This window comes from Lacerta agilis, chromosome 2, assembly GCF_009819535.1.
Source record: "Lacerta agilis isolate rLacAgi1 chromosome 2, rLacAgi1.pri, whole genome shotgun sequence".
In the NCBI taxonomy this organism is placed as follows: domain Eukaryota; kingdom Metazoa; phylum Chordata; class Lepidosauria; order Squamata; family Lacertidae; genus Lacerta; species Lacerta agilis.
The window spans coordinates 60,123,243-60,137,818 of NC_046313.1; the positions used below are offsets into that span (position 1 = coordinate 60,123,243).

The 14,576-nt window shown below is 45.0% G+C and overlaps 1 protein-coding gene across 1 annotated transcript in view; it reads right to left on the reverse strand.

Moving 5' to 3' along the window:
* Window positions 1-6,179: 6,179 nt before the first annotated feature.
* Window positions 6,180-14,576, reverse strand: part of FAT2 (FAT atypical cadherin 2) — a 69,614-nt gene continuing 61,217 nt past the window's right edge. Inside the window, exons 21-23 of the mRNA XM_033140319.1 lie at window positions 11,770-11,926; window positions 9,384-9,802; window positions 6,180-6,960 (exon numbers count right to left, since the gene is read on the reverse strand). Of these exons, the coding sequence (XP_032996210.1) occupies window positions 6,437-6,960; window positions 9,384-9,802; window positions 11,770-11,926 (1,100 nt within the window). The 3' untranslated portion in view covers window positions 6,180-6,436. The remainder of the gene's footprint in view (window positions 6,961-9,383; window positions 9,803-11,769; window positions 11,927-14,576) is intronic.

Below are 14,576 nucleotides of genomic sequence, written 5' to 3' on the forward strand. Positions count from 1 at the left end.
CCACTAGGCTCTTATGTTCTTATGCTCAAAACTGTGGGCACTTCTTACATCCAAGTATACCCTATTGCGTTGTTCAGTGAGATTTATGACCTCCGAAGTATGCATAGGACTGAGACCTATAATTGTGCTGGGATATTGTAGATTTTTTGGGGGGGGGAGTTCATTTGGAAACAGAAGGTTTCCAAATTTTTTGCTAGGTTGTTCCTGTGTCCCAATATGACATGGAGTGGCTTGAGCCTTTCCCAAGCTGGTGTCCTACAGCTATTGCTGGACTACAACTCCCATCATCTCTGACCATATCGGTTGGGGCTGATGGGAATTGGGGTCCAACAACATCTAGAGGGCATCATTTTGGGGAGACCTGCCATCACACACTACCCCACCCCACAAATATTTTCATGTGATAAAGTCACTGGCTACCACTGGCTAGACATGGAGGGCTTGGCTTTTCCATTGTGCACCTGTGCCTTCAAAGAAGCAGAGGGCCAAACATTTATTTATTTTAGGCTTGTTTAGATTTTTAATTGAATGGATAATCTACTGCTTTCCTTTTCTAATTTCTGAACCTCTTTGAAGCGCCTATGAAAAACTGGAAGAAAAACGTTTGAAAACAAATAACCCCCCCTTGAGATCAACATCAGAAGCTCTCCTAGGTTTCCCAACATCCTGCAGATGCCTCCTAGTTGGTACCAGGAAGAGGGTCTTCTGTGACTGCACCCCAGCTCTGGAACTCCCCCTTAATGTTGGCCTAACTTAAGTTAGTTAAGGAGAGGAGATGCTATCCCATCAAAATTAGACTGGCAGAACAAAATGCGAGAATATGTAGAACTAGCTAGATTATCAGCAAAATTCCGAGATGTCACTGACCAAAAATTTGATAGAGAATGGGACATATACAGAGTCTATCTGCGGGAACATTGTAAAAATGTAAATCCGTTGGCAGGCCTGGGTTGACTTTCTGCATGAATTAAGAGTACCTTACAAGATTAATGTAACCGAAACAACCTAGAAGAGATGAAGTTTAAGGTAAAGGTAAAGGGACCCCTGACCATTAGGTCCAGTTGCGGACGACTCTGGGGTTGCGGCACTCATCTCGCTTTACTGGCCAAGGGAGCCGGCGCGCAGCTTCCGGGTCATGTGGCCAGCATGATTAAGCCACTTCCCGCCAGAGCGGTACCTATTTATCTACTTGCACTTTGACATGCTTTCAAACTGCTAGGTTGGCAGGAGCAGGGACTGAGCAACAGGAGCTCACCCCGTTGCAGGGATTCGAACCACCAACCTTCTGATCAGCAAGCCCAAGGCTCTGTGGTTTAACCCACAGCGCCACCCGTGTCCTGAGATGAAGCTTAGTGTGTAGTTAAATAATGTAACTTGGGAATCACAATGGGATGACCGGAGGTCATGATCACAAAATGTCACATACAATAAGTATTAAGTTTGGAATGAATATTTTGGTTTTTTTCTCCTTTTGATTGCTTTGTGTCTTGTTGTTTTTAAAATAAATAAATAAATAAATATACCCTAAGTTAGTTAAAACCTTCCCTTTTAGGAATTTTTGGTGGTCACAAAATGGTTGTTCCCCTTTTAAAGTGGTTTGCTTTCCATGAGTAATGGTTGCCGCATTTCTTTCTGCTCTTTTAGTTTCCCGGCTATTTTGTTGCATTTATTGCTGCAGTCAAATTGTTTTAGATGTTGCTAAGTGGGCAATCCTAACCACTGGATCTGGAACTAGTGTATTTGATCCCCACCCACCCCATTGGAGAGGCTGTAATAAAATAAAAATACAATGAGAATGCTACTACTAATACACTTTCTCACCTCTTGCCTTGGTTAACACAAACCACTTTACACCCATAGTCCTACTCCGATTAGGGCTGCTAATCCATGCTGTTTGTCACAATGAGCTTCTTGAGGCAATGAATGTTTAAAATGAACAAGCTGGGGCTGTAATCTTATACCTGCTGATTTACTCAGCGGGGACTGATCTCTGAGCAGGCACTGGAGTCTGAAAGTATTCACTGAAGGTGGTTGTGAATTAGCAGCAGTCATTTGCAGCAAAGGATTATGAGAAAGGCACATGGACACTAGGCTTCTTTTTCTCTATGGTGAAGCTAATTGGATTGCAGTTTAAGGGGACAGCACAGTTGGTAGAGCATGAGGCTTTTGGTCTCTGGGTTTGTGGGTTCAAGCCCCACGTTGGGCACAAGATCCCTGCATTGAAGGGGGTTGGACTAGATGATCCTTGTGGTCCCTCCCAACTTTACAACGCTATGATTCCCTAATTTTAGGGAGCAGGGATTTGCTCAGTGGCCATGGATGGGAATCCAAGACCGAAGGAGACTTCCCTGGAAAGGCAACTGGGAGGAAGACAGGTTGGTTTGACCTCGTTTCCGCAAGTTCGCCACCTGGGTCCTGCTTTTATAATCTTGGAACGCCTGCAGAGAGGCTTCTGGTTAGGAGCAGATAAAAGGCACCCGTCTCTCACAAAGCAACCCAGTTTCTTACATTCAAAGCAGTAGGTCAGAGAGAGTGGCTGGGGAGGGAGGGAGAGAGAAGCTGTTCTAAAATAGCAATTTATTCTCTCTCTCCCCCCCCCCGCCCCCGTCTTTGTCGGCCAAAAGGCTGGGGAGAAATAACAAACACTGGCTGCTCTTTTCAAGGCAGGCTTCTCCACTGAACTCGAAGGCTCTCTGAAAAGACATTTGCAGCGCACCAGGGTGTGAGGAAGGTGGGCAATGAGGTGCTACTTCCATCAATGCCATTTTCTTAGACAAAGCCGTTCCATTCTTAAAAGGTCCCCCCTTCTCACTTGCAGCTGAACATCTCACAGTGTGTCTGACTCACTCAAGTGTTGGCAACTGGTCCAATGTCACTTCTAACCCTTCTTTCTTCCCTCGGTTAACTTGAGGAATTTAGGGGATTTGGGGAGGGGGGGGACAAAGATAAACCCTGCAGAGATTAGAAAGCACAAGCTAGCACAGTCTGATTATTGGTTTAGAATTGTCCCAGAAAGCCTCACAATTTTGGGGGGCACACAATCCCTGTGGAGACATGACAGGCGCCCCATTCATATTTTCTGGAAACATAATAAATTTATTTTTGTTTCAGCGAACTTTCCCATCTGGATGAAAAGGTCTCTGCTTCAGGTTTTAAAACAATACAAAATAAAAGATAGAAAATCTATAATCGTTGGGCTCTTTTGCTGTTTTTTTTTTAAGCTGTTTTGTGGTATGTTTGTAAATTGCTTTGGGACACACGTAAAAGCAATCTATAAATATTTGCAACTTTTTAATTTTTTGCTCAGAATTCTCACAGGGAAACACCAACAGAAGCCACTTCCCACATGCTCTCATTTTTCTCTAATGGCTGCAACTTAAATGCCTTGAAAGAACACAATTGCCACATTTCTTGGTGATTTCTTTTTCTGGCATCAGGCAACACCAACCCCAGCTGGATCAGTTTTTCCACACATAAGCTCATAGGAGGAAGGTTCCTCACTTCACTGTGATTGTCTTCTCCTGATACAAAAGAATGAGTAATAAATAATCACCGGAGCAGATAGTTGGTAGGGATGCCATAAGAACAACTAGTGGTATTCTAAATGCAACATTGCAATTACTTGGTTTTTCTGCATGAAAAACTCATTCTGGTTAAGACTTCATAGTCAGCAAGCTTGCATAGAGGCAGGGGCGTAGCAAGGGGGGCATAGGGGGTGGACCGCCCCATGTTCCATAATGGAGGGGGTGACAAAATTATCAAGGAACAATTACTGCCCTACTAGGGCGGTTCATTAAAAACTTTTTAAAAAAATGCCTGCTCCAAAGGTCTTATATTATAATACTAGGGATTATATAGCTATATATGAAATTTCATGCATATCGGTTAATATCTTGACCCTCCTCCACCAAAATAGCTGTTTACTTAGCTGTTTTCCTATGTTGTGAAGGCTGAAATTTCAGTTCAGAGGAGCACTTACTGTTCCCAACCCTAACCCTGTGGAAAGCCATCTAATTAGACTTTCATTTGGTTTTGAGATGTTTTTAGGAGGTATTTTAATTATTGTTTGATTTTATACCAATGTTATGTATCTGATGTTAGCCACCCTGAGCCCGACTTTGGCCAGGGAGGGCGGGATATAAAGAAAAGTTTATTATTATTATTACTTGTCATTATTCCTTTGTAAGAAAATATGAAATAGCGTAAAACCATTTTTGCAAGGGGGGAATCAATGGGGGGGGGGCTGACAAGAAATTTTCTGCACCGAATACCACCTGACCTTCCTACGCCTCTGCATAGAGGTTATTTCCATGTTGGGGGGAAATATAAATAATGCCTGATACGAGATGCTGACTTCCATTTCCTTAAGACAGGAGAAGCTGGGAGAGTTTTTCCTATTGTAAGGTCTGTTGATTGCCTACTGATAGAGAAGCTACTTTGCCACTGCATTGTACCAATCATCAGGTGCCTTTTCAAGCTTTCAAATATCACAATAGAATAATTGGACAATGATGCATGTGCATAAGCAGTTTCAATGCATTTAATCAATGTGGAGGCAAAGCTACATCTCAATGTACACCTGAGCCCTACTGAACTGGATGGGTGCATAAATAAATAAATAAATTGTTGTGAGCGGGGATGTGCAGTTATGTCTGACAAACGGCCTGAAATTTGGATGTGAGAAATTCCTGGAGGATAAGCCAATCAATGGCTATTAGCCACGATGGCTGTGTTCTACCAGCACTGGTGGAGGCAATATGTCTCTGAATACCAGCTGCTGGAGATCACATATGGGGAGAGTGCTTGTGGGCTTCCCATAGGAATCTAGGTGGCTAGTGTGAGAACAGGATGCTGGACTAGATGGGCCTTTGGTCTGACCCAGCAGGGCTCTTATCTTCTTACGATTACTGTGGGGCCAAGGCCAGTGTCTTACTACTGAGTTGACTGAGTAGAGCTGAATACTCCTGTGGTTTGTTTGCTTTGGGTAAAAATTCCATAGCCCTGTCTTTAGTGTGATTTGTGCTGATTGCTTGCTGCTGGACAGTTATCCAGTAACCCAAATTGATCTGCAAATAAAACATTTAAAAAAGTCCACTTTATTGCTTTTGATAAACAAATGTCCATAATAAACTCTCACAGAGAAATATTTCATTTAACTAAAGATGCACAGTGCATTAAAGGTACAGGCCAGCCTTGTATTAAATAATCCACTCCACACCCAATTTGGGCTCTCTTTCCCCATGTTTGTCCATCAGTAGAGTCGCACGCATTCTCACACACATCACCTTGCACAAGTAGGTCCATATGTATATCTATTTATATATATATAGAGAGAGGAAATATACAGTTACATGCCCATGGTTCGTGGCATGTACTAAAGCTGATGCAGATGGAGCCAGCATACTCTGTTTACTCATTCCCTAGGGCAGCAACACAGTAACACAGGCTCTCATAAATCATGGGAATTGCAGAAAGATAGACTGACCACCACCCTTGACTTCCTTGATCTGGTTAATATGGAGCCTTTGTAGAGGACGCCACTTACAGGTAAACAGACCAAGGCTTGTGGTACAAATATGGCACATTGCCTTCATGCCCTTTCCTAGTCCACCATCTGCACTCATTACTTTCACTTGACCTCTAGTGCCAGTGACAATTTGTGGCCTAAGTTAAGGAGACGATGCTTTCTGGGCAGCAACTCTTTCTCCTATAAAAATATAACTGTTCTCTTTCTCTCTTTCTTTTTCTTCCTCAGGCCCTTTTCTTTCGCAGGGCTCGAGGGTGACAGGCCAATGAATGAATGGATGTGACAGGAGAGTCCCCCTCTCTATGAAAGGAGCAAGGGGACATTGAACTGCAGGGCATCCCATCCTCACCCGCCTCCTTTTCTCCTCAGGGAGCTTTCCGCCTAATGTAAACCTTTGATGCCAGATCCAAAGGCAGCACTGAGAGATTTCTCGCTGCCACTCCAATGTTTCCCTTATATTTTACAATAAGCAATCAGTTCAGCCCTGATTTCCGCTGCTTTGGCAGCTGACAACCACAAGTGCCCATTGTTCTTTGGTTACAATGCATTCTAACGTATTTTATATAGAACGTGTCCATGCAAGGGGTTGGAAGATGGCGCTGAAGTTCTCTGTCCACACCTGACTCTCTATTGCTCAGAAGATGCCAGTGTTCTCTTTTGCTCTCCAGATACAATCCAGCTCAAAAAACAAACAAGCTCTCTTTGGAATCCAGTCCAAAGCAGAAGTGGTTGTTGACCAGGGCTGTGGCACCAATGGTAATTTTCAGTGTAACTATGTGCATGGATGAGGCTGCTTAGAATACCACAGGAAGTCACATGTTCCGGGAAAGGGACACTCCAAAGAAAGTTGCCTCTCCTTCATTGTGCAGATGAAATTGGAAGTCCTCCCCGTTTCAAACACAAGTCCCACTAAAACATCACCTCCTCGCAGCTCCCATAGTCACTCTCCACCATGTCAGAGCCCTCATAACTGGGAGGCGGTACTGGCTGAGTTCTGATAGTGGACGTAGGCCTCACCTCACAGTCTGCGTAGGATGGCTGGGCCACACTGAGTCGCATGCTTACTCTCTTGTACCCACTGTCTGGATGGTAAGGTGGCCCTTCGTTCTCTACCCGCTGGGAAGGGTAGTAGCTAATGGCAGTATATTCATTCTGGCACTGGGAAGCAGGTAGCTCTCCAGGACCAGGAGGTAAGAAGTCTTCCAGATTCTGGTTGCTGTAGCGGGGTGGTATTGGGGCCCGCTTGTTGCTTTGGTCAAGCGGGAAAGGAAAGCCCCCGTAAAGGCCTGTTGTATCTGAGTCTACGGAAGGAGGAGGCTGCCTACGGCATGGAGAAGGTGGAAGAGGGCCTTGAATCACTTCATACTGATGGTACTCTTGGAGATCTGCTGGCTGGTATCTTGGAGGCCAGTAGGTTGTTTCTCCTGGGTACACTGGAATAAAATCAAAAGCATGTTAATACCTCCCAAGGAATGTCTAGAATCAGTTCATCATAAGAAGTTAGAACGAGCTATTTCCAAGGGAACACAATCTTTCACACTTGATCTTAGCCGAAAGGCAGAGAAGTGACTGGGGAACACAATCCTTGAAGGATAAGGAAGAATTTGGACCTTCACACAGTAAACTTCTCCCCTCCTTCACCTGTTGGTTTATATAGCCATTTGTGTGTATTTGGCCACCTCATGAGAAGAGAAGACTCCCTGGAAAAGACCCTGATGGTGGGAAAGATTGAGGGCACAAGGAGAAGGGGATGGCAGAGGACGAGATGGTTGGACGGTGTTATCGAGGCTACCAACATGAGTCTGACCAAACTGCGGGAGGCAGTGAAAGATAGGCGTGCCTGGCGTGCTCTGGTCCATGGGGTCACAATGCATCGTTATGGGGGCAAACTTACCATGGAGATGATGTTTCTAGTAGTAGCCCCATGTTGAGTGTATTTGGCAGTTCCATTATTTCACCATGGAAAACAGGTGGGAAGACTTCCCACCTCTTTTTTATCTAGCCTCTAGTGATCAGAACTTTAATTACCTCTCACATATTAGAAAATTCTGGGATCAAACATGCAAAATTTCTGTTCTGAATGTGCCATTCTTCATTTCTAAGCCTGTGGTCATCCCATCCTCCCTTATCCAAAATGCAATAGTGGTGGACCATGATATTTTTTCCTATTCTGATTGGTTATCTCATTCACCTTCCCTTTAATATGGCTCATACATCCATCACATTACTTCATTTCTGAAATATGTTGTTACTGGCATGTGAGACTCATAGCTGGCCTCTTTGACTGCTAGGTGAGAAGTGAAAGCAAGTCAGTTTGATGGACATGATAGCCTCTGACACTGAAACGTGGCTTAAAAATCACGAAATTATTTCCATCAGAGCTCAGCTTGCTCACTACTCTGTCTATGTAATTAACTCCTTCTGCACAGTAATAAACGTGGATATATTATTGCCCCTGAATGTTGCATCAGAGTGTGTGTTGAAACTAATCAATAGAAGTTTTTGTGTATGCTGTGGGTTAGAGTTAACAGAAACCCAGAGATGTCATAGCAAGAAGCCATTCAATCAAGACTGAAATGTAAGTTGAAATTAGCAATTCCCTTATTAAACACAGCTGCTTAAAGTTGATTTCATCTTATCTGCACACAGCTTCTGCTTGCAGGGGAAGGAACTTCAAGCTGATAAATGCCATAGTATCCCCCCCCCCCAAATGATTGCCAAGCTGCTCTCTTTTTGTAAAAAGGCAAGTATAATCAAACTTTGCAGGCCCAGACAAAAGCACTGCTGCGTTGAAACAGATCATAGGCAAACCAGTCTAGTTTTTGGTGTGTGAAAATGCCCTTGGTGACAGAACATCAGGATCCACACATTTCAACAGCAGGGCATACCACTGACAAGGCTGCATAAAGATTCCAGGGATCAAGAGCAAAACCATGGGGCTGGAAGGAGCAAATATTTTGCCTACATTACTTTTGTCTCCTCTCTGAGCTAGTGGCTTCTTGTTGTTTTGCTGACGGCACACTCACCTCTTTTCAGATAATACAAAAGCACAGATCAGCACCCTTTCCCCATCTAATGGTTGTGTGTGTGTGTGTGTGTGTGTGTGTGGGGTAATCTTGCTTTGGTGTGACAGTCATACAAGTGGTCACCAAATCCTTTTACCCGGAGGGAAATCTGTGCACTGGTGTGAGAGATAAGGAAAACCTACCAATCAAAGATTATTTTGTTTTAACCCTCAAGTGTTGCATTGATGTGGAAGTAGCCTGGCTAGCTAGCTCACTTCTGTTTCTTTTAAGGGCAACATTAAATTCCTGTGCTTAAGGGGTGCAGAGAGGAAAGCTTCTCAAAAATGAAAAACATTTCTTTTTGAAAGACCGCAAAATGGCAGGAGAAGCTTCTGACCACTGACGTAGTGGGCACAGTCAAAGTTACACGATACTCACATCAACCCTAGTAGAACTGATGATCTATATTGGGGAGGGCAAAGGAGAAAATACGTTTCCCCAGAGACAAAATATTGTGTTTTGAATGGCAAGAAACGGAGATCCCTGTGACAGAATGGCTACTGTGAGACAAAGACACCTCACACAATAACAACCGTGAGCACTAACTGCTGGAAAGGAAGGTCATTTGGAAGCACCTGAACGCAGCAGAGGGAAGGGAGGCGGGAATAGAGAAAGAAGGTCAAACAAACCCATCTTTTCTCCAGCCCAGGTGCTCTTGATGACGGGCTCGTTTTCAGATGAGGGCGTGGCAATTGGGAGATTGGGGGCCACACTGCACACAATGGCGCCCCGCTGTTTCTGAACATGGTTTGTGCTGAAGGCCGCAAACTCTGTCGTGACGGCAGGCTTGCCTGGGTCTAGTGCATCGAGATGGTGGTGGTGACCGTCGCTGAGGATGTTTAGTTCGATGGGGTTAAGACCTTGAGTGCCAACCCCGACACTTTTGGATAATTCGCTTTTGGAGAGCAGGTCTGGGTCTTCTTTGGCCACAGGCTTGTGAGCCTTGACTTTGTGGCAGTAGAATTTGCGGATGAGTATAAACGCTGTCACCAGGATGAGGACACCTAACAGCCCAGCGGAAATCTCGGCAATCTCTCCAGGCCCCAAGATCCAGCTGGATGGACTAATCGTTGGAGTCACAATTTTCTGCGTGCAGAATGCCCCCTGGAAGTCGCCCGTGCAGATGCAGTGAATGGAACCATCAGAATTCACACAGCGCGCAGAGTTCAGACATGGGTTTTCCAGGCATTTCTCCGCAACTTTTTCACATCTGCGGAAGAGATGATGGAAGGCATCATTAGACAATGTGACATCACACGTATCAGAGACTCTACCTGTGAGGTCATGGGGGGGGGTGGGTTAGAGTGCCAGAGGAACAAAAAAAATGCATTCCAGTCTAGCTAAAAATTGTTGTGTCCATAGTACCATTGAAGAAACAATTAGGTATCTTAACTCATTTTGCCTTCAGTGGAAGAATTACAGTTCAGTGTAGCTAAATCTAGCCATCGGGATCTAATTCAGAAGAACTGATTCAAAGTTCAATATGCAAAAACAAAACAAAACAAAACAAAAAAACCCAGGGTTAAAAAAAACAAAGCTATTTTTGTATTAAAGAATGTTCTGTTCAGAATGTTCACCTTCATTCCTTAATTTTTTTTTAAATATACTGTAAATATTGCTGGTGTGCTAACAAAACCATTTCCATTTTAATACTGTAAAAGGTCATAATATTTCAAAACTTGATGTCATTTTTCTTCAGTGATAATCTATAGCATGACCACACTTTGAAAACACTTTGGTGTATAACCTGCGTATAACATGGTATCAAAGATAAAGGAAGAACAAATGTTCATAGAAGGCTAGACAGTCTCATGGTAATGGCATGGAAATGCTGGTGAATAGGATGAGAGGCTATAAACTTTATGAATGCCAGCTTTGTGTTGGCCTATGTCATCCTAACAGCTCTAAAAGTGCCAAACTTCAGAGGTCATTGGCACAATCCAGCCGATGTCCCCCCCCTCCCTGCCTCCACTCTCCTTTTCGCTGCAGCAGTTTGACCACCCTTCCCTCCCCCCTGCTCCCCACAGCCCCCTCCCCTATTTTTTTTCTGGCTACCTCACCTACAATACCTGGCTCTGAGGATACCCTTGGACCTTCCTCAGAGCTCCCCAAAAGCAGGTGGACGGAGGAGCAAGGGGAGCAGCTAGCTGGATGGGAGTCAAGCTTTACTCTCAAGTGAAGTGATGCCTACACATTGCCATCTGGGCCTGGTGGTCAGTCAGGCTGGTGAGATGCTCTTCCTAGCCCTGAGGCTTTAGCCAGAGCCTGACTTGGGCAATTGTTGGTGCTGTGCCTTGAGCAGAGGCACCAACTTCTCAAGAGGATTGAGAGGGCCCAACACGACATCCTGATGTCACAGGTGCGACGTCATGAGGAGCCAGGGGGTAGAGCTGAATGCCCCTTGAACATTGAGGGGCCCAAGCTGTCTTAAAAAAATAAGAATAATGGGGGGTAGGCGAAAGTGTCTCAGCCCCTAGGATCTGGTGTGTATAGCCTAGGGAGATCCATAATTGGGTTCCCATAACCCCAAACATCCTGCTCCTTGCCCAAACAACTGTATCTGTTATGTGTGTAAATAATTTCCCCCGTTTAATTAATTAATTAATTAATTAATTATAGTGACATTGATGGCAGGTAATAATAATGAAAATATATTACTCATCAGTTATGTAGCCAAAGACCTGTAGGTGCTTGTACAGCAGCACCATCTAGTGACGATTTGTGCATTTTCCTCACACAGGCAAGATGAGGAGAGTTATTCTCCTTTTTCATTGTTGTCATCAAACCAAGACTTATTATAAATATTAACTGCCCTTTCCTTTTTCTCTAATCATCTAAGTGAATTCAAAGTTCCGCCAACAACCTTTTTGTTCTGAGCCTAACCACGAGTTCTCACCTGACTTCATATTTAAGTAAGAGACTGCCACTGGTTGATAGCAAAACTCTACAGGCAGTTATCATTTCGCAGTGTTTTTTTTTTTTTAAATGGAATTAGGGCATCCATTCTGAACGAGCATGTGTGAACCCATCTAGCATCTGAAACGTGTAAACCGACTCCTCTGACAGTTGTTGCGTTTCAGACGTGGCGTGAAAACTGTTGGTGGTGGCAGTGCTACGATTCCCTGCTTCTTGTGTCATTCAAGCATGGAGGGGGTAACGCTTAAGGGCCACACCTACCTTTCTCCCCAGTACCACTCTGGGCAATGGCAGGTATAGCCGCCTTTCTCGGAGAGGGCACAACTCCCCCCATTCAAACAGGGCTTGCCTTCACAAAGGTTATCAGCAACTTCGCAGTGGTCTCCAGAAAACTGTATGGGGCAGATGCAAGAATAACCTAGTGACAGGAGAGAGAGAAATGGAGAAGGTTTGAAAAACAAGTGAAACCAGAATGACATTTTTTTCATGTGCGGAATCAGGGAACCAGCCTGGAGGCAATGGACAAGATAGGCCCTCCCACCCAATTCAATATAAAGAAGCTGGGTGACAGTGGAATCCTACACCCTGACGCCCAGCAATTTGATGATAGTGTTTCCCAGTGCACCTGGGAGTAGTTATGAGGGAGCAGGACAGCTCTATGGGACGTATCGCTCAGATCTGCAACAGGGGAGAATGGCCAGGGGCTCAGGAGGAATATCAGAGCTATTGCCCTCCAATCTACCACCTGAGGCTATTGCCTCACTCTGCCTTATGGTACGGCCAGCCCTGTGTGGAATGCACAGTTGTTACAGCCATCCATTCCTGGGAAATAACATTTACAATGTACTGAAACAAATGTTGAGTTGTTGGGAAAATTGGAATCATTCACAGCTCAAGCTACTACAGTAATTAGCACTGCAGCTGCACTACCTCAACTGCACCGGCGTCATGGGCACCTATTGGATAGCGCATGTGGAATCATGGCCACAAAAGACATGACTCTCCGTTGCCATTTTGCTTTCCATATTTCCCACCTTCCTGTTTTCTCCCAGCACAGGTGCCCAAGTGAAATGCACGTACAAAATGATCAGACAATGCTCAGATACCAATTCCAGGGCTGTTCTAGCTTATTGTTGGCATTCTAGAACAACCCCCAACCACAGCTTCTGCATTTATGCAGGCACACACTTTGTACGGGCATTTTTCCACCACCACACGGTGACTGTCATGCATGTCCCCAAGCATGCTGTCACCACGCGCTGCAGAAGTGCATGCAAATCTGTGAGGACATGAACTTATACACCCTTGTCTCTCTGAGAATTGTTGTCTGACAAGTGCGCCTGAGCTGCTGATCTGACAAGACAAGAATTGTAAGCTTTTTGCTCTGAGCTGAAGGAAAGGAGGACGTGTGCTCTCTGCCTTTTGCTAACTGCTCACCTGTCAGGGCATGCAACTCGACAGCAGGCTTCAGGCAGAAATAACAAAAGGTGCACATGCCTACAGAAGGTGGTTCAAAGTGTTTTTCAGTGCGCGTCTCCCATTACCACACACTGCTATCCAAGTCACCTCCAAGCACCCATCAGTCCCACCACCACCACCCCAGAATAGGGAAAGGAAAAATCTCTACAAGCAAACGAGCACCTTTGCTGGGTGCCCTCCTTGCTTATAAAATGTGTGGCTTCATCCCATGAGCATTGGGACGGAATGCTTTCCACTGATGTGGACACCAGTGACAGAGAGTGTATAAATGATTCTGCTTAAAGCTCATTGCACATTATGCTTGTGCACTAGAGCTGGAGTTTATGATTTGTCTTCCCCCCCCCCCAAGTGAAGAAGATGGGTTACATTACTGAATGGAAATGAAACCGGTCAATCAAGGACTGCGTGTATGAATGTAAGGCCCCACTTGGAGCGTACATTTATGCTACTTTAAAGAGTCATGGCTTTCCCCAAAGAACCCTGGGAAGTATGGTTGTTAAGGGTGCTGAGAGTGGTTAGGAGACCCCTATTTCCCCCACAGAGTTACAATTCCTAGAGTTCCCTGGGAAGAGGGGCTGAATGGTAAACCACTCTGAGCTCTGTGAGGGGAATAGTGGTTTCCTAACAACTCTCAGCACCTTTAACAAACCTTCAGTTCCCGGGATTCTTTGGGGGAAGCCACAACTCTAAGGAGTCTTAGTGAGAACTTCTGGGGTCACCATTAAAGACATTTGTCCAAGGGTCAGTGTTCGCATTTGGCCACCAAACCAGAGGTGGCTGAAGGCCCGAGCACCCCTGTTCAGTAGGCATCAGAACAACACACATTTTGCTATGTGTGGTTTTGCTGGGGGGGCCTGCTTTAAGTATGGTGGTGAACCCCTAAAAAGCCCTCATCTTTTCCTCTTCTAATGTGCTATCTTTCCACATCTAGCCTCCCAATATGACTCCATTATAACCATCCCTGCATTCTAATTGGAAATTATTACTCACCGACTTTGGGCCTGAGTACATGCATGCCTTCGTAATGAATATGCCTCTCTTTGGAGTTCCCAACCCAATTATTTAAGCCCCTTTCCCAGTGCCACTCGCTTGCCTTCCAAAATACTCACAGGCCAAAACAGGTTCCCCTGCTCCTCCCATCCTGCCAGCCTAAACATTCTTGTTATCCAAATCTTCTTCGCTGGCCACAGGCTAAAACCTTCATCCATTCCACACCCTTCCCCCTTTGCAGCAAATGCTGGCAAAGAGAAAAACCCCACACTTTTCACATTCTTGTCCCTTGCACGGTTGATTTAAACGTAAAGGGGGGAGAGGCTGATGTGTAGGAATTCAGCAACTGCCATTTGTCCGGCAACCCTGCATTAAGCTCATTGGGTGACTTGAGGCTAGTCTACCCAACCCCAGCTTAGGGGTGCTATGTGGAGAAAATGCCATGAGCTCCTTGGAGGAAGGGCAGGATACAAATGTTGGGTAGGTAGGTAGGTACAGACAAACCAAGTAAACCTCTAGTCCTGTCTGACAGTACAAATGGATCTAAAGACCAGACTCCCAAGTGCTTAAGTTATTGAAAGAAGGGACGGGAACAGAAA